The sequence below is a fragment of the Rhinolophus sinicus genome, chromosome 15 (genome assembly GCF_057876585.1).
Source record: "Rhinolophus sinicus isolate RSI-liver-muscle chromosome 15, RSI-T2T, whole genome shotgun sequence".
Taxonomy (NCBI): Eukaryota; Metazoa; Chordata; class Mammalia; order Chiroptera; family Rhinolophidae; genus Rhinolophus; species Rhinolophus sinicus.
The window spans coordinates 95783586-95802838 of record NC_142515.1 but is presented as its reverse complement, the minus strand read 5'-3'; the positions used below and the strand labels follow the sequence as shown (position 1 = coordinate 95802838).

Genomic DNA, 19253 nt, shown 5'->3' with positions numbered 1-19253 from the left:
TGTTATTCATATAGGCAAAAGATGGAAACAAGCCATATGTCCATGAACAGATCAACAAAACATAGTTTATGCATGCAATGGAATATTATCCATCCATGAAAACGAATGAAGTATGTGCTACAACATGGAAATCTTTAAAAAATTATGCTACGTCAGTGAAGTCAATCACAAAGACCATATATCATAGAATTCCTTTCTATTATGAAAAGGAATGAAAGCTCCAAGTCAAGAAATCTACAGAGACAGAAAGTAAATTAAGGGTTGCCAAAACTGAGGATTGGAGGAGGAAGATGGATAGATTGGGAGTTAGGGGTAAAAGCGGGAGAGTTGTTTTGTTTTTGTTTTTGAGGTGGATAAAATGTTCAAAAATGTACTGTGGTGACGACTGCACATATGTGTAAATGCATCAAAAACTATTGAAACTTTAGTGAGGTGCAGTGTGTGGCAGGTGAATTGTATCTCAGTAAAGTTGTTCATATAAGTAAATGCATCAAGAATTAGTAGTGCAATTACAGGCATATCAGAGTTTCCCAGTTGATGAACACATCCATCACCTCACAGTTACTTTTTGTTTGTGTGTGTCGTGAGAATCCTTAACCCACTGCTTTAGCAAATTTCAAGTATACAATACAGTATAGGTGTCATGTTATAATCTTTAAATACAGACAAGCTTTTTTGTCAATTATACCTCGGTAAAACTGGTGGGAGAAAAGTTTCCAGGTGCATCCAATATTTACACAATTTTTTTTTTATGTCATTAAACATAGGAGTCAATTGCCTTAGGGATATTATAGTCATGTACATTTCAAAATTCTCTAGGGATGCAGAAGTGATGCTCTAAATTAAATTTCCTTCTAGTGTAAAATGTACACAAGAGAATGTAATGAACACATCTCACACTCTGTGGTTTGACTGAGAGGAGTCCTTGTACCCAGGCTGGGTCGGCGGGGTTCCACCTTCCTGCCAGATCCAAGTGCTCAGGAATTCTTTCCCTTAAGGACCAAAGGAGAGGGGGTGGGGAAGGGATGAGTGGAAGGTCAAGACGTGCAAAGATTAAAAGAGAGCCAGACTCTATTTCTGATGGTCAGGTCACATTTACGTGTATGCGTTTCTAAGTAAGGGTCACAGTTCCATGAGTGGACTCAGCATTATCTACCAACCCCTTGACCCGTAGAGGACCTAAAACCCTCTTGTTCCAGTCAGGCCTGGCCTGGGTCACCGTCTTGTCTGTATCTGCTCCATCTGGAAACTAAATCAGGAATTCCCAGTTCATAACGGTGCCCTTCAGTACACAAAGAGCTGGGGGGAAACAACAAAGGCAGCCCCGGAACTAGAAAAGAAATCCTCTTTATGCAAATATTCCAGGCTGGGTGGATTACCAGCCCACAGGCCTACGGGTTTCAGCTGAACCACGCGTCCTCCCCGTAGCTGTCATTCAGGCCCGAGGGGGCGCGGCCTTGTGAACTATCCACTCAGGGGCGCCGCTGGGGCAGGTGGGTGGGGTGACGCACAGCGATGGTGTAGACGTCACTACTCACTCCTGGGGCGCTCAGGATACTGTCTCGCCTTCACTTCGCCGTCACTGGTGGCTGTATCACAACCTCTGTCGCTTTGTGACCTGTACTGGTCGTGGGAGTCCTAGGAAGGGTTCAGGGACACCCAGGAAACCTAAAAATGGTGAGTGTGCTGCCCCGGGATGTGGAGACGGTGAGGAGGGGCTGGTTAGAACCGGCTGGAACCTGCCAGGGCGGGACTGGGCCTCCGTCCTCCCCGTGACCCCCCACCGCCACCCAAGCATGGAGTTTGCGGACCCGAGTCTCCGAGGGCGCCTCTGAGGACCTCAGTCCCCTCCGACACACAGCGTAGGGACTGGGCGGGCTGCCGGGTCCCCGGGCGTCCTGTCCCATCACTACTCTGCAGCGACTTCGGCCGGGGCCCCGAGCCTCTCAGGGCAGCTCTGCGCACGCAGCCCCGCTTCTCCCCGGATTGTGCAGTGACCATGGGAAGGGTCATCGGGACAGTCGTGACTCCGACTCTGGGGTTCGTGCGTGGAGGAGCTGTGGTCTGTGGGGTCCCCAGTCCCTCATTTTTCCCGAAGGGCAGCCGTTTTCTCCTGAGTTTTCCAATGTTGGGGGAGTAGGGAGTAAAATCCACCACGCTATCCTCCCAGCCTCGCTATTCCTGGCAATAAGTCCCTCAATTTCCAGATCCGTCCCTTTCTTCCCAAATGGCACTTCTCCTGCCTGAGTCGCAGCATCATTATCCACTATTTGTCATCCGTGTGCATCTGAAACACTCCCAATATTTTGCTTGTTTTTCCTTTTTTTCACATTACCATGGATGGCTATTTCTTAAAGATATTTTTTTGTCTATGAATAGTTTACGTGAGAGGAAAGCCGAGAATAACCACCTGGAAAACGTTGTATGAAATCCCCGTTCCTCTCCCCTGGGACCTTCCTGGGCACAGACGTCCTATGGAAAGTCCTTTGGGTGGAGGCTCCTCTTTGGAAATTTTCCTGGGTTATCTGTCCTGTCAACACTGCCCCTCCCTGGGTTTGTCACCCTGAAAAGATTTATTGACTTATTTAAGTTTCCGTTTTTCAATAGAGGTGAATAGTATTTAATCAATAGAGCTTGAAAGACACTATAAAATAGTTCCAGAGAGGCACGAGAGTGATGAATTTGGGGGGGAAAAATTCCAACATTGCGAATTCAATTGTTAAAAATTCTGGTTTCATTATTTGCTTCAGCATGTGTAGCAAGTTTCTGAGATCAGTTCTTTACTTTTGGGTGTTTTCAAATGAAATTCTAGAGCTTAGACTTGCAAACTCATCCAAGTGTGATTAATTTTTACAAAACAATGACTTGGCATGGAAAGAGTAATTAACAGACACTCTTTTTTCTGAATGGAACCCATACTTGGGCCTTTCTGGTTGAACTAGTAAAAGTGAGTTAAAGGTTTTTTTACCCTCTTTCCACATCATCACTGGGTTTCAGTGATTTTGCTGGGTTGTTCAAACGTTTAATTTATGTCGTTTAAATCAATGGTGGTACCAGGCTTCTAGAGGCGGTGGGGAAGGAATCCTGTGGTCAGTGACCCAGGCTAAGGCCCGTGAGCTGCAAAGGGAAGTACTTGAAGGCCCAGTGGTTCTTCCTGGGGAGCCTCCCCTGCAGGTGTCCTACCTGCTCACACCCACCGTGGAGGGGCCTTTACACTGAGAGAAGTCACAGACCTAGAAAGCTGGGGGTGCACATGTTGAGGGGGAGGAGGTGACAACCCCTCTGAGGTTGTGGTTTCTTAAATCTAGATATTTTCAGACTTACGTTTGAGTTTTGCATCCACAGTGTAGGTGCACTCAGTATAATTTATGAACATCAAGAAAGTCTGACGATCAGGTGTTCTGTCTTGTGGACGAAGGGTTTGTGAATTGGGGAGTTCATTTGGGTCAGAACCTTAACCTAAGTCAGGCTGCGAGTTTCCTCACTGTGAGAATGGAAGCCTGGGGGAGGGAGCGCTTCCATGCTTACAGGAGTTGGGGGGCTGTGTGTGGAGCTCCCAGAGTCCAATCCTGGGGCTGCTCAGGTGTTCCCTTCCCCCCACCTCCAGGGACTAACCCACTCCAGGGGTTGTGTCTCAATTGGAAGAGACTAGATCCTAAGTTTGGGAACATACTCAACTTTCTGAGTGTGGGTTTTCTTCTGAACTGTAGGGAAGCGAGCTGTGTAACTGTTTTCATTCCAATATTTGTGGGTACTTTTTCTTGAATTCCATTCTCCATTGAATTGCCGCCCTTTGATTCTAGTTCCCATTAGCACTTGGGCTTTTAATACGTAGCTGAATGAGTGATACGATGTGAGTAAGGCAAGAAAATTGTGGAACCAAATAAATGTTTGTTTTATTTAAGCAAGAGAACATCAAGATCTGAGATGGGTGTATTTTAAGTTCTCTGGTACCTTTTTCATTTTTAGGTCAGTGTTTGTGAGTTTATGTCTCTAGAAAACTTTCCTATTTAGAAGCCTATACCATTCCTAATGCAAACAAATTCCTATTTTAATTGATATGAGGAAAACTCCTCCAGACTTATGGAAATCTCTCAAATTCCTTAATTACAAACAGCGTAATTACAAACATCTACCACATTATAATACCCTACTCCTTCCTGAAAACATTACCAGTGAGAAATACAGTGGAGGGACAGACTATAAACCCCTTGTCCTATTAGTTAGAAAGGGATTTGTAAATTTTGATGGTTTACAGTTATATCCGTTACGTTTAAAGGATTAAATCTTGGAATAGCTCCTATATGGAAAAGTTAAAATTAAGATTTTTCAATTGTATGGATATACCACATTTTGTTTATCCATTTATCTTTCCTTTTTTGTTTTTTAATTTTCCTTTTTTTTAAAAAAAAAGGGTGCATGGGCCGGCCCGGTGGCAGTTAGAGCTCTATGCTCCTAACTCCGAAGGCTGCCAGTTCGAGTCCCACATGGGCCAGTGGGCTCTCAACCACAAGGTTGCCGGTTCAACTCCTCGAGTCCCGCAAGGGATGGTGGGCTGTGCCCCCTGCAACTAGAAAATGGCAACTGGACCTGGAGCTGAGCTGCGCCCTACACAACTAAGACTGAAAGGACAACAACTTGAAGCTGAACGTGATTGAAAGGACAACAACTTGACTTGGAAAAAAGGCCTGGAAGTACCCACTGTTCCCCAATAAAGTCCTGTTCCCCTTACCCAATTAAAAAAAAAAAAAAAAGGGCACAGCTCTCAAGGGCCCATGGGGGGATCGAACCGGCAATTTTGGTGTTAGTAGCAACGCGCTCTAACCCACTGAGTTAACCGGCCACCCAAAATTAAGATTTTTATAAAACAAAAGTTAATTAAAAGTAACAGTTAAGCATAGGAAAATGTGATGTATGTAAGTTTCCACCTTTATTTTAAGTAAATAATACATGGAAAGGTTAAAAACATTCCTAAGCTAGGAAACTAACTTCAGAAGATGCCCTATCTGCATGTCCTGCTCCACTCCTGTGCTCTAATGCCCTCCACTGTCAGATGACCGGGTTTGATCACTCTGTTAGCGTTTCTTTATAAAAAAGCCAGTACAAATACATATGTTGCTTACCTGTTTGTTCTTGTCATGAGTGGACCCAAACATTCATTGCTTCCCAGCAGTTGTCCTCAGTTTGGCTCAAATAAAATCTTTAAAAAGTTCTCTACGGGTTTGGACATTTTTTATGTTGACAACACGTCCTTGTGATATGATGGAGCCAAACCATAGCTTTCTGGTTTATGCCACCTGTTTGTACACATCCACCCAGGGAAAAGCTCCAAGACTGAAAATCTGCCTCCATAAGCAGCCAGCAGGGAAAGACCAAGGAAAGAGGCCACTTCAATCTGGCAATTAACAGAGTTTATTAGGGAAACTGACATAGGAGGTGCATCTTGAGGGGTTGCAAGACAAGGTGAATATCCTCCTCACCATTTGACAGGCTCTGAAGGATTATATAGAACAGGGCAGGGTGGAGAGAGTACTGGTGCTTGCTTAGTCCCAGATATGGAAAAATGCCTTACATGCTTGAGTGGGTCCTGATGACGGCCTGTTCCAGTGACCAGCATGCTGTGTGTGATACACAGAAGAGGTACTGATTTATGTCCAAAGGAAAACATCGATTATGAATAAGAAAGTCTCCAAGGGGCTTTACGGGGAACAACTCCGTCCTGGTCTAGGTCTAGCTCAAGGGTCCAGCAGGAGTCACATCATGGAACAGTCATTCTCCTTCCACATCGCCCACAGGAGGGATGACCTGCCTTACTCCTGTCCCTTGAAAGAAGCTCAAATGGGTGCTGGAGGAGGTCACCCATCTGCCAGACTTCTTGGTTCCCTGGGCTGTTCCCTGGGAGTCACTGAATGCACAGCGTGGGCAGCGCAGGCTTTCAGGAGGACAGTGCACATTCGTACATGATGGAGCTCCGTGGAGAGTTGCTGCTCTTCATCCCTGAATTGGGACGTTTCTGATGAAGGCCCAAGCCCAAGGGCCACAGCTCACCCAGCATCAGGCAATTGTCGTGCTGCCGGCCCGCAGTTGTCCCCGCCTGCATACGTTCACAGGCTCTTGGACTGTTGTCTAAGAGTTGCCACTTTGTGGTAAAAGAACTCTGGGAATCTCTTGACTCAGATCCCCAGAATATAAATGTAGGTGACACTTGTCTGTCCATTACTAAGTCTACATACCAGGACTCACCAGGACATGCCTCATCTACTTGGAGTTCCAGACACTGACAGTGACCATGGCACTTCTCAGAATATAGATGGCACGCTCTCCAACTTGGCGTTCCATGGACGTTCCACCTCCTTCCTGCTCTCAGGCTCCTAGAGCAGCAGGCTGGCTTATTGGTGTAAGGTCAGATCGGGTGAATGACACATGGCCTGTTTCACCCATCAGTCAGTCATTGGGGTGAATTATGTGAGTCTGCCTTCATCTTTTTTGGTAGACTTCAGTATTTTAAAAGCTGTTTTAGGTTTACAGAAAAAACTGGGTTTCAGAGAGTAGAGTTCCCACATAACCCCTGTGTATCCACACAGTTTGCACTATTTTTTACATCTTGTATGACTGTGGTACATTTATTACAATTGCTGAGCCAATATTGCTGCATTCAAGTGCACAATCTACCTTAGCATTGAGTTTGTGTCATAGGATCTGTGTGTTTGGGCAAATGTATGATGATATATACAGTGGTACCTCGATTTTCAAATGTAATCCGTTCCGGAAGACCGTTCAAGTTCTGAAATGTTTGAAAACCGAGGCCCACTTTCCCCATAGAAAGTAATGCAAAATGGATTAATCTGTTCCAGACCTTTAAAATCAACCCCTAAAACTGCAAATTTAGCATGAATTTTACTATCTAATCATACCACAGATCCATAAAATTTACAGCATTCGTAAACTGAAATGTTCGTCAACGGAGACGTTCGAAACCCAAGGTACCACTGTATGTATCATTTTTAATCATATATTGTAGTTTTATTTCCCGGATAACTTCTGTTCTCCACCTATTGATACATCCCTTCAACCCCTAAATCTTTCAAACCCGAAGATCTTTTATTGGCTCATGGTTTTGTCTGTTGCATGTTGTCATTACTTGGAATCATACCATGCGTAGCCTTGTCAGATTGGCTTCTTTGTCTTTGCAATGTACTTACTTGTTCCTCCGTGTGTTTTCATGGCTTAATCCCTCATTTCTTTTGATTGCTGCGAAGTATTTTGTCACATAGGTTTATCAATTGTCATTTGTCACTGATTGTCTGTTTGCCTCTTGAAGGACCTCCTGCTCAACTCTAACTCTTGGTGATTATGAATAAAGCACCAACAAGTATTCATGTATATGTTTGTATGTGAACATAAGGTTTTTAGTTCATTTAGGTCTATATCAAGGAGTGTGATTGCTGGATTCTACTATATGTAGTAAGAGTATATTTTATATTGAAAGAAAGGTGTGGTCTCCAATGTGGGCGTGCCCGATTCCATTCCCACAGCAATGAATGAAGATTGCCTGTACTTTAACATCACCAATATTTGGTCTTCTGAGTGTTTTGCGTTTTAACCATTTAATAAGTGGAGTAGTGATACCTCGTTGTTTTATTTGCACTTATGTTTTCTCATAGTTACCTTGGAGGGATTAGTTTTCATTTTACATTTAGATCTATGATGTGTTTTGAATTAATTCTTGTGAAATGTGTAAGGTTTATGTCTCCATTAGGGTTAGTTATCTTTTCTAGATGTTAACCAAATTTTACTCATAGTCACAAAAGCAGCTTTTTAAAAATTTGTTCTCTGTTGATTTTCCACACTATTTCTTTTCTAATTTTTATTTGTTTCATCTGCTTACTTTCAGTTTAATTTATTCTTTTTAAATTCTTATGGTAGATGCTTACTTACATTATTGATTATATATAGATTTTTCATTTTTTAGTATCTCTGTCCAATGCCTTAAGTTTCCCTCTACGTATTGCTTTTGCTGCATCCCACAAACTTTGATACATTGTGTTTTTATTTTATTTACTTTAAAATAACTTTTTATTTTGCTTGAGACTTCTTTTGTAATCCCGTGTTTTTGAATCTCCACATATATTTGGGGGTTTTCGATTTATCTTCCTGTAACTGATTTCTAGGTGATCTAAGAGCATATTTTGTATCATTTCTGTTCTTTCACATTTTTAAGGTGTGCTTTATGTCCCAGGATAAGTTTTGTCTTGGTGAATGTTCTATGTGAACTTGAGAAGAATGTGTATTCTGTTGTTGCATGAAGTATTGCAGATTACAATTAAATGCAGTTGTTTCATAGTGCGCTCAATCCCACTCTGTCCTTTCTGATTTTCTGCTATGGAATTTATAATTCATGATAAGGGGATGTTGACCTCTCCAGCCATAGCAGTGGATTCATCCCTTTCTCCTTGCAGTCTATCAGCCCTTGACTTAGATATTTTGCCCCTGTGTTGCTGTGCACATACACCTAAAGGACTGCTAGACTTTCTTGCAGAATGGACCCCTTTATTTCCATGCCTCTCTTTATCTCTGAGTTTTCCTTAGTTTGAAATCTTTATTGTCTGTAAGTCATACACCTATGCCAGCTTTCCTTTGATTACTGTTAGTATGGTATATTTTCTTTCATCTGTTTATCTTTCATCTATCTACATCTTTATAGTTAAAGTGGGTTTCTTCTCGGGGCCGGCCCGGTGGCTCAGGCGGTTAGAACATAGTGGCTCCATGCTCCTAACTCCGAAGGCTGCTGGTTCGATTCCCACATGGGCCAGTGGGCTCTCAACCACAAGGTTGCCGGTTCAACTCCTCGAGTCCCACAAGGGATGGTGGGCAGCGCCCCCTGCAACTAAGATTGAACATGGCACCTTGAGCTGAGCTGCAGCTGAGCTCCCGGATGACTCAGTTAGTTGGAGTGCGTCCTCTCAACCACAAGGTTGCCAGTTCAACTCCCTCAAGGATGGTGGGCTGTGCGCCCTGCAACTGGACCTGGAGCTGAGCTGCACCCTCCACGACTAAGACTGAAAGGACAACAAGCTGAGCTGCACCCTCCACAACTAAGATTGAAAGGACAACAACTTGACTTAGAAAAAAGGCCTGGAAGTACACACTGTTCCCCAATAAAGTCCTGTTCCCCTTCCCTGATAAAATCTTTAAAAATAATAATAGTAAATAAAAATAAAGTGTGTTTTTTCTAGACAACATGTAAGTGTGATTTTTAAAAACCTGATACTGTTGTATCTGAATTGCATTGAGACAATTGATGATTAAAGTAATTATTAATACTGATAGATTAATATTTACCAAACCTTTTTAGTTTTCTATTTTTGCCATTGTTCTTTGTTCCTTTTTGTCTTCAACCTTTTCTTCTTCCTTTTTTGGCTTTAATTCAACATTTTACCTATTTTTAAAAATTTTTTATAGCATATCAGCCACACATTTTAAAAAGGAACTTTTTTCGTTTCCCTTGAATTTTGAGTATACAATTACAACTAATCCACATCTGTCAATTAACACAATATCACTTCGCTGTTTGTGCAAATACTTCATATCACACTATTCTCAGTCTCCCCCACTGTCCCTTGTCACATTGCTATCATTTATTTCAATTGCCTGTCAGCACTTTTACTAATATTATTATTGCTAATTTCAAACAAAGTGTCATGTGTTATATAAAAAATACGAAAGTTTTGTTTTACCTTTATTCCTTTTCTAATTCTCTACCTTTGTCATTTACATTCTTTCTGGTGTATTTTTGAACATTTCAAAATAGGTGTACTAAGGGAAATTTCCTTTATTTGTGTCTCAGTCCTTATTTCTCGTTTATTATTTTTTTCCCCTTTATTTCTAGCACTAGTGGTATCCTCATAGAGCATCCCAACTAGCTTTCTCATTTACAGGTGATGTAAGTGAGGCCCACAGAGGGGTAGTGGTTTCCCCAACATCAAAGAGAAAGTTAATATGCCATGATTAACCCCAAATTTCTTGCCTCTTTAATGCTTTCCCTTTGTATAATGGGGTGTCTTGTAAGCATAGAAAGAAGTGAGAATGGAAATTTAAATATAAACAGTTAAGAGTGGAAATTTGAACATAAATAGCTAAGAGAAAAGAACAAAAGAAAGGATATGGTTAAGATAGGGTGAAAGAGAAAAGAATACAAAGTAGGTACAGCTTAGCTTATATGTACTAAAACATATTCCAGCAAAGTATATTGAATGTTTAAAGAAAACTCTTGTCAGACTTAGATGAGCATAACAAAGAAGGGAAGAATTGAAACAGGAAAAGAATGCCAAATAGCACATGGTATTCCAAAAAAAGATGAAGACACAAAAGAGTACATGAAAAACTTACAGATATTATGGTGGGCCTCCTTTATTTTTAAGGATAATTTTGCTTGACATATAATTCTACAACTGTATTTTTTAAATTTCAAAATGTTTATTATTTCACTCCAGTCTGTTCTTCCTTTAATGTTTTTTCTTCTGAAAAGTTTGATTTAATTCAAATCTTTATTTCTGTATACCTGATGTCTGTTTTCCCTTCTGACTCTTTTAATAAATTCTGTCTTTGATTTTTGTCTAATTTGAATATGATGTACTTGAATATGCATTTTTGGTGTTTTGTGTTTTAGAGGTTTCTCTCTCTATGGTGTGCTGCATCTTATTAATTTTAGGAAATTTTAGTGATCATTCCTTCACTTATCTCTCCTGTTTATTTCTGTCTCTTATTTTTTTTTAGGTATTCCTATTATATGTATTTCAAACCTCATGTTAAAGAAGGTTGTCCTAGGATTCATGGATACTGTGTTCTGTCTTTTTTTGTTCTTTATCATCTTTGCATTAGACTCTGGTGAAATATTTTTTTTAGTACAGGCCTTGTGAAGAACCCAATGTTTGGGCCATATTTCAAAATACCTTCTCCCCCTCCACCTTTTTTTCCTATTGCAGAGATGCCAGTTTTCCCTGTGACCTCAAGACTCTGGTCTCAGAGTGGTTCATGTTTTTTTGTTTGGTTGTTTTTTTGTGGGATGGGGTTGTGTTTTTTGTGATCTGCTGTGTGTGTGTTTATGAGAGAGAGAGAGAGAGAGAGAGAGAGAGAAAGGGAGAGAGGGAGAGAGGGCGAGAGGAAGAGATTGAGAATGACAGCTCCTAAGTTTTTAAGTGCCACACTAGAAGTTGGCAGGGTAACCTCTAGAGTGACTTGGTGAACCCTTCTTCTGAAATTGGAGAGTGGAAATTCTGTGTTCTTTTGGAGGAAAGCACTGTTGAGTCTTTTATGTATTCTATACTCACGGGCAAACTCACCATTAACCCATGTGGACTTCAGTGAACTTCCTTGCAAGCTGCAGCTCTTAACTTGTTCCTCAAGAGCAGTGAGGCCCAGGGTACCCTGTTACGGTTTGACCAGAAAGAGTTCTTCTGGCATAGTCTCTCACTATATGCTCTAACATTTGACTGGAAGCAGCCCTGAGCACATGAGTGAGTACAGAGTTCTTGTGGTCTCACTTGTCATGTCTTCTTCCTCGTGTCTGAGCTCTGAGTTCCAAATAACTTTCTATTTTTAAATTGGACAGAGAGAGAAAGGAAGAATTCAGTCTCTGATCAATATTACACAAGTTAAAAACAATGTTTCTCCACAAGTGTATTATCATTCAGCCAGCTGTACCTGATCACTGACTGATAGAGGCCTGGAGGACTTAAGGACGACATGGTCAGCTGGCTCTGTTGAAAGTTTGATTTCCACAGGCCTCCTGGACTCTTACATGTTTGGCGATGGGAATAGAAGGAAAAGCTTCCAGTTTTTCACTATATTTTATTCATTAAAACTTTATGAAGATTTTACCCTCTGCCTCCTTAAGTGCTGTAAATGGTGGTTAATAAGAATGAAGATGAAAAATACTGGTTTTTACAAAGAATTGATCATCTTAAATGATAATACATGTTACATCTCTACAGCATTTCAGTTATTTTCCTACGTGCTCAGGACCCTGACATTGGAGATAAATATGATGTAAAATGGTCATGGTAAAGATGTGTACCTAATTTCCATGTGTTAATGATGGTATTAGATTTATGAGAAAGTAAGTGTGGACAGAGTAAGTTTTTGATGATCAAATCATAGATGAGATGTTTGGAGATGAAAGAATCATATGTAACCTTCCTATAAATGGAGTCTAGATGCCACTACTGTCAGTTTCACTCATCCTACTGTACACATATTTGGGGTGTTGTAGGACTCAGTAGCCTTTGAGGATGTGGCTGTGACCTTCACCCTGGAGGAGTGGGCTCTGCTGGATCCTTCACAGAAGAAACTCTACAGAGATGTGATGCGGGAAACCTTAAGGAACCTGGCCTCAGTAGGTAAGGATGAGGACATTCTTTCAATTAGAAAATACCTTGTTGATTAGAAAATAAGTGCTTATTTCTCATCAATATTGTTTAAAGATGTGGAACATGGAAAGGGAGGACATTGCTTAATAAATTATGCATAGTCACAGCTCATCATGGATCTAGAATTTAATAATTTTTCTATAATTCTAATGCTTTCAAATAATTTTTTCTGGATCTGCATTTTAGGAATAAAATGGGAAGATCCAGACATTGAAGATAAGTACAAAAATCGGGGGAGAAAACTAAGGTGAGTTACACAGTAGAAAGCAGTGTCTCATGTGAAGATTCTAATATGTTATGAAATTTTAAAAAACAAACAAAACTAATAAACTCCACTAAAAATGTCTTTCTTCTTAGAAAATGTTTGCCAAAAATACTTTCCTAAATGTACCATATATGATCGGTTTTTGCAAAATAGTTCATTTGGAAACAGTATTAATAAACTCTATATATGAATATCACAATTTGATAATAGAAAGATTGAAGTCTTTTTGAATAGCATTCAGTATATTTAATTTCAGACAACTTAGGCAAGAGAGAATACCTATGCTTTTTCTGTAAACAATAATAAATATAATGAATGTGAAGTCATTAATAAAGAAATAATATTGTGTTTCTCGTTTTTTTACAGAAGTCCAACAGTAGAGAGACTCTCTGAAAGTAAAGAGGTTGGTCAGTGTGGAGAAAACTTCAACTTTATTTCAAATTTCAATCTGAAGAAAACTACTGGAGTGAAACCCCGTGAGCGCAGTGCACGTGGAAAAGTCTTTGTGTATCATTCATCTTTTGATGGACATATCAGATGTCACCCTGGACACAATCCGTCTGAGTATCCGAAATGTGGAGAGAAGCCATATAAATGTAAGGTATGTGGGAAAGCCTTTAGTTATCTCCAGTGTTTTAAACAACATGAAAGAAATCATAATGGGGAGAAAACTTATAAATGTAAAAAACGTGGGAAAGTCTTCATGTACCACAAAACCCTTCGAAAACACATGATGAAACACACTAGATATTCTCCTTATAAATGTAAGGGATGTGGGAAAGTCTTCAGTTGTTCAAATTCACTTCAGTTACATGAAAGAATGCACATTAGAGAGAAACCCTATGAATGTAAACAATGTGGAAAAGCCTTTAGAGGTTATCAAAGTCTGCAAATACATGAAAGAAGTCACAATGGAGCAAAACCCTATTCATGTAAAAAATGTAGGAAAGCGTTCAGGTGTCTCAGTTATCTTCAAAATCATGAAAAAAATCACAATGGAGAGAAGTCCTATGAATGTAAAATATGTAGTAAAGCATTTAAGTATCCCAGTCGTCTTAAAATACATGAAAGAACTCACACTGCAGAGAAACCGTATGGATGTAAGGAATGTGGAAAAACCTTTAGATATTATCAAAGTCTTCAAACACATGAAAGAAGTCACACTGGAGAAAAACCCTATGTATGTAAAACATGTAGTAAAGCATTCAGTTGTCTTGGTAATCTTCGAAAACATGAAAGAAATCACACTGGAGAGAAACCCTATGTATGTAAAAAATGTAATAAAGCATTTATTTGTCTCAGTTCTCTTCGAAATCATGAAAAAAATCACACTGGAGAGAAGCCCTATGAATGTAAAGAGTGTAGAAAAACCTTTAGATGTTATCAAAGTCTTCAAGTACATGAAAGAAATCACACTGGAGAGAAACCCTATATATGTAAAAAATGTAGTAAAGCATTCAGTTGTCTCCCTTATCTTCGAATACATGAAAGAACTCATACTGGAGAGAAACCATATCAATGTAAGGAATGTGGAAGAGCCTTCAGATATCATCAAAGTTTTCGTAAACATGAAAGAAAATTCATTGGAGAGAAACCCTATGAATGTAAGGAATGTGGAAAAGCTTTCAGATGTTATAAAAGTTTTCGAAGCCATGAAAGAACTCACACTGCAGAGAAACCCTATGAATGTAAAATATGTGGTAAAGCTTTTAGGTATCCCAGTCGCCTTCAAGAACATGAAAGAACTCACACTGCAGAGAAGCCCTATGAATGTAAGGAATGTAGAAAAGCCTTTAGATATTATCAAAGTCTTCAAACACATGAAAGAAGTCACACTGGAGAGAAACCCTATGTATGTAAAACATGTAGTAAAGCATTCAGTCGTCTCCGCTCTCTTAAAACACATGAAAGAAATCACACTGGAGAGAAACCCTACGTATGTAAAAAATGTAGTAAAGCATTTATTTGTCTCAGTTATCTTCGAAATCATGAGAAAAATCACACTGGGGAGAAGCCCTATGAGTGTAAGGAATGTAGAAAAGCCTTTAGATGTTATCAAAGTCTTCAAATACATGAAAGAAATCACACTGGAGAGAAACCATATGTATGTAAAAAATGTAGTAAAGCATTCAGTTGTGTCTCTTATCTTCGAAGTCATGAAAAAATTCACACTGTAGAGAAACCCTATGAATGTAAGGATTGTGGAAAAGCTTTCAGATATTATCGTAATTACCGAATACATGAAAGAAAATTCACTGGAGAGGAACCCTATGAATGTAAAGAATGTGGGAAAGCCTTTAGATGTTATAAAAGTTTTCGAAGACACAAAAGGACTCACACTGGAGAGAAACCCTATGAATGTAAAATGTAGTAAAGCATTTAGATATCCCAGTTATCTTCAATTGCATGAAAGAACTCATACTGAAGAGAAGCCCTATGAATATAAGGAATGTGGAAAAGCCCTTCAGACATTATCAAAGTCTTCAAACACATAAAATAACTCAAACTTGAGAGAAACCCTATGAATGTAAAACAAGTAATAAAGCATTTAAGTATTCCCATTATTTCCAAAGACATGAAGAAAATGACAGTGGAGAGAAACTATGAATGTAAATGGAAAACCCTTCAGATATTATAAAAGTTTTTGAAGACACAAAGGAGCCACTGGAGAGAAACCTTGGGAATGTAAACAATGCGGCAAAGCCTTCAAAGATTACTCTTGCTTGCAACCACATGAAAGAAGTTGTACTGGAGAGAAACCCTATGAATGCAAAGAATGTGGTAAAGCATGCAGAGATTACAGTTTCTTAGGAAAGCACAAAAGAACTTAGAAGCCCTATAAATGTAAGAAAGTTGAAAATCCTTCAAATGTTATCAAAGTGTCAAAAACAAAATCCAACAAAGTAAATCTGAAGACCTAATTGGCTTTCATTCAGAAATTTATGAATTTGGCAGCATCCCATCTAGCAACTAGAAGGATGCTCTGAGAGGTTGCACTAAATGGAATATTTTTATAGAGTGGGGCAAGGGGACTATTGACAAGGAAAGAAAGGGTTATTTGGGGTCAGGATATCTTTCCTTTGGGAGAAGAGAATTATAATGCAGATTGCCTCTTTCTATGGGGGATGGGTAGGGCCCTTGTGACAGATCACCTTACAAGTGCTTGATCAGAATATTACATACTGGTTGATTATGTTTCTGAGAGGGGCTGAAACTGCTATTAGATCATGTGATATGAAAATCAAGATTTGGGGAGGGCAGGGTCAGTGCCTAGGAAACCTGTCCCCAGGTAACAGGTATGCAGTCCTTGGTGAGCCACTGATGATGGGGACAGGGCCAGGTTTCATGTCTCCTGGGGACTCTGAATTTCTCCTGCAGGAGAAGCCATTTGAACTTTTTTAACTGTATCAGTAGCACAGTTTTTTTTGTATGAAAAGTGAGAGACTTCTGAACCGTGCCTCATCTAATTGCAATATTTTGAAAAAAAAAAAAAAAAATCAAGGTTTGGTATCAAGAACTATTACTATGAGTGATACCATTTTGGGCCTGTGGTTTTTTAACATCTTTTTGAAGACATGAAAGGAAATCACACAGGAGAGATACCCAATGAATATAAACTGTGGTAAAGCCTGCAGATACTACAGTTCCTTACAAACACACACGAAAAAGAGGAGAGAAACACCATGAATGTAAGCAATGTGGTAGAACTTTCATTTCTCATCTAGGTTTTTAAATACATGAAAGAACTCACACTGTAAAGATTCTATGGATGTAAACATTGTGGTAAAGCCTTCATTTGAAGATACATGAGAGTGCACACTAGAGAGACATTACATAAATGTAAAGATTGTGGAAAGACTTGAATTATACCAGTTCCTTCCAAAGGACTGAAAGGATTCACTGGGGAAAACTTCTTGAATTTAAACTATAGGAAGGACTTCAGTTGGCTCACATTTTTTACTTGTGAAAACTTCCATGAAAAATAAATATAAATGTAACATGAGAAAGCTTGATGGAAATTGACTCATGTATATTGTCCCACTAAACTTTCAACATGAAAGAGTTGTTAATAAAGTTTTAAAAATATTGTTTATCAAGCCTCTTTTCTGAAAGTACATAATTGGAAAGTGGATTTCTAATTACTCAGAAATGAATATTGAGGTGAGATAATTCTGGAAGTCATCTTCACCCATAATAGCTAAGATTAATAGGTATTATTCTTTTTTCTTAAATCAGTTAATAGCATTTTTATAGTAAATATTTTAAATTAAATTTCAAACACCGAAGTATAAACATTAATATTTGATTGCTGGGAAATACAGTATTTTCCCCCTTGTGTTACCATATATTTGGCTTACCGAAATAATAACCAGTTAAGATGAAATCTTTTAGGCATTTAGGTGTAGCAAGTGCTAGATAATAAAACACAATTTTACTTTATTACTATTTATGAGAGAGCAACCAAAATTATGTTCAATTAAATATTCTTTTTTCAACACTGTTAGCATTACTGACCTCAGAAAAAATACTGTGACTGAATATATCCACATAACATTTTAAGTTCCAGTATATTTTAAATGGGAAGAATTTCACTGATGTTAGTTCTTAAGATTTCAAATTCCTTTTATTCTGTTCACTGAGAAGTTTCAGTAGACAGAATCCAAAGAAAGAATGAAATTTCTTTATATTTCCTTGGGCTTTGTTTTTTTTTAAACGGTCAAGAACTTTCTTGGTGGACATAGATAATAGTATTTTATTTTTCCATTTTGAAGCCTGTTGGATCCATGGGTGAGTTGAAGTGTATTTCTAATATGCAATTAGATTTAAATTTTTTAAGTGTGTGTGTGTGTGTTACAGGGCCATTGAAAAAAGACAGTGTTGTATTTGTTAGAATTTTCCTACTGGTCTTGTGGCAGTTCCTATAAATCCTTAGTTCATTATATATATTCTACCTTTCTTACTGACAAAGCTCTTTTTTTAGATGCCAGGTAAAACAGCCTTTTCCCAATTTTCATACCTATAAACGGTGGGAATAATTGTTTTGTATGGGAAGATTATGAAAATACAGTTTCTTGTAAATTATTGTTTTCATATTTTGGGCCTTTGCATTTTTTTCTGACTGGTATTTGCTGAATAGACTTAGATTTAAGAGCCTTGTGATAAGGCAACAAAATCTAGAGCTGGAGATACTCCCCTAGGTGTAATTTTAGGAAGTAGATTTTCCAGAATCCACCCCCTTTATAGCGCTATGTTAGAATTCACGAGTAGCCTCACTTCCATGTGATTTGGGAGGCAGAAGGGAAAAAGGCATTAGTGAGATTTTGAAGCCACCACCATACAGCGGGAGAGAGATACATAGCGTCTTCGGGGACACCATCTTCCAGCCCACTTTCCTCATTCTTTGCACTTCTAATCAAGAGTATCCTCACAGTCACCACCAACTGTTTTGAGAAGTGTAGATGTTCTCTGATGCCTTCACAAGATCCACACCAAAGATTGAACAGATTTGGATTTTTATATAAGCCCTCTTGTTTCCACCAGGAAACTGATTCAGATTTTCCTGCTTGGGAATATTGTCTGCTTCCCTCTTCTCTAGGATACCTGTATAGTGTCTAATTCATATAGGACGTGCCTTAAGCTGGTAAAAGTGCTGCTGAGTATGTTTTCTTGATTCCCCATAACATCTACAATGGTGCCACTGAAAAGAACAACATGGGAGTTTGTTTCTCTACTGCATTGTACACTGGCTGCCTTGACCCGGTCCTTCCATGTGAGAAAAACCACCTTCATGTCAGGAAGACTGGGTGTTTGCTGTTACTTGTAGCCGAATGTATTCCTTTAATGTGTTTTCAATTATGTTTGATTATATGTGATTAAAAGTATGTGCATTTTTTTGTCAAAGGAATGCTTCTGTTGTTCAATGGAAATATTAACTGTTTCTAAGTTATCACATGCTGCTTAATGATGGATACATTCTGAGAAATGCATCATAGGTGATTTTGTCATTTGTGTGAACATCATAGAGTGTGCTTACACAAAGCTAGATGGTGTTGCCTGCTACACACCTAAGTATAGCCTACTATATCTAAACCTATGTGCTGTAGCCTGTTAATCCTGGGCTACAAATCTGTACAGTATGTTACTGTACTGAATACTGTAGGCAATTTAACAACAATGGTAAGTATTTGTATATCTAAACGTAGAAAAGGTACAATAAAAATACAGTACAAAAGAAAAAGTGGTACACGTATACAGAGCACTTAGCATGAATGGAGCTTTCAGGACTGGAAGGTGCTCTGGGTGAGTCAGTGAGTGAGTGGTGAGCGACTGGGAAGGCCTAGGACATACTGTACGTGGCTGGAAACTATAAACACTGGACACTTAGGCTACACTAAATTTATTTAAAATTTTTCTTAATACTAAATTAACTTTAGCTTACTGTAACCTTTTTAGTTTATAAACTTAGATTTTTTTAACTTTCAACTCTTACAACAAGAGCTTAAAACACAAACACATTGTGCAGTTCTACAGAAATACTTTTATTTATATCTTTGTTCTGT

The 19253-nt window shown here is 39.0% G+C and overlaps 1 protein-coding gene across 1 annotated transcript; it reads left to right on the top strand.

Moving 5' to 3' along the window:
* The first annotated feature begins 1514 nt into the window (after positions 1-1514).
* On the top strand, positions 1515-16784 carry LOC109454329 (uncharacterized). Its single transcript, XM_019744830.3, has 4 exons — positions 1515-1677; positions 12272-12398; positions 12615-12675; positions 13060-16784. Exons 1-4 carry the CDS (start codon positions 1675-1677, stop codon positions 15062-15064), a joined length of 2196 nt encoding a protein of 731 aa, XP_019600389.3. The 5' UTR covers positions 1515-1674; the 3' UTR covers positions 15065-16784.
* Positions 16785-19253: the final 2469 nt, after the last annotated feature.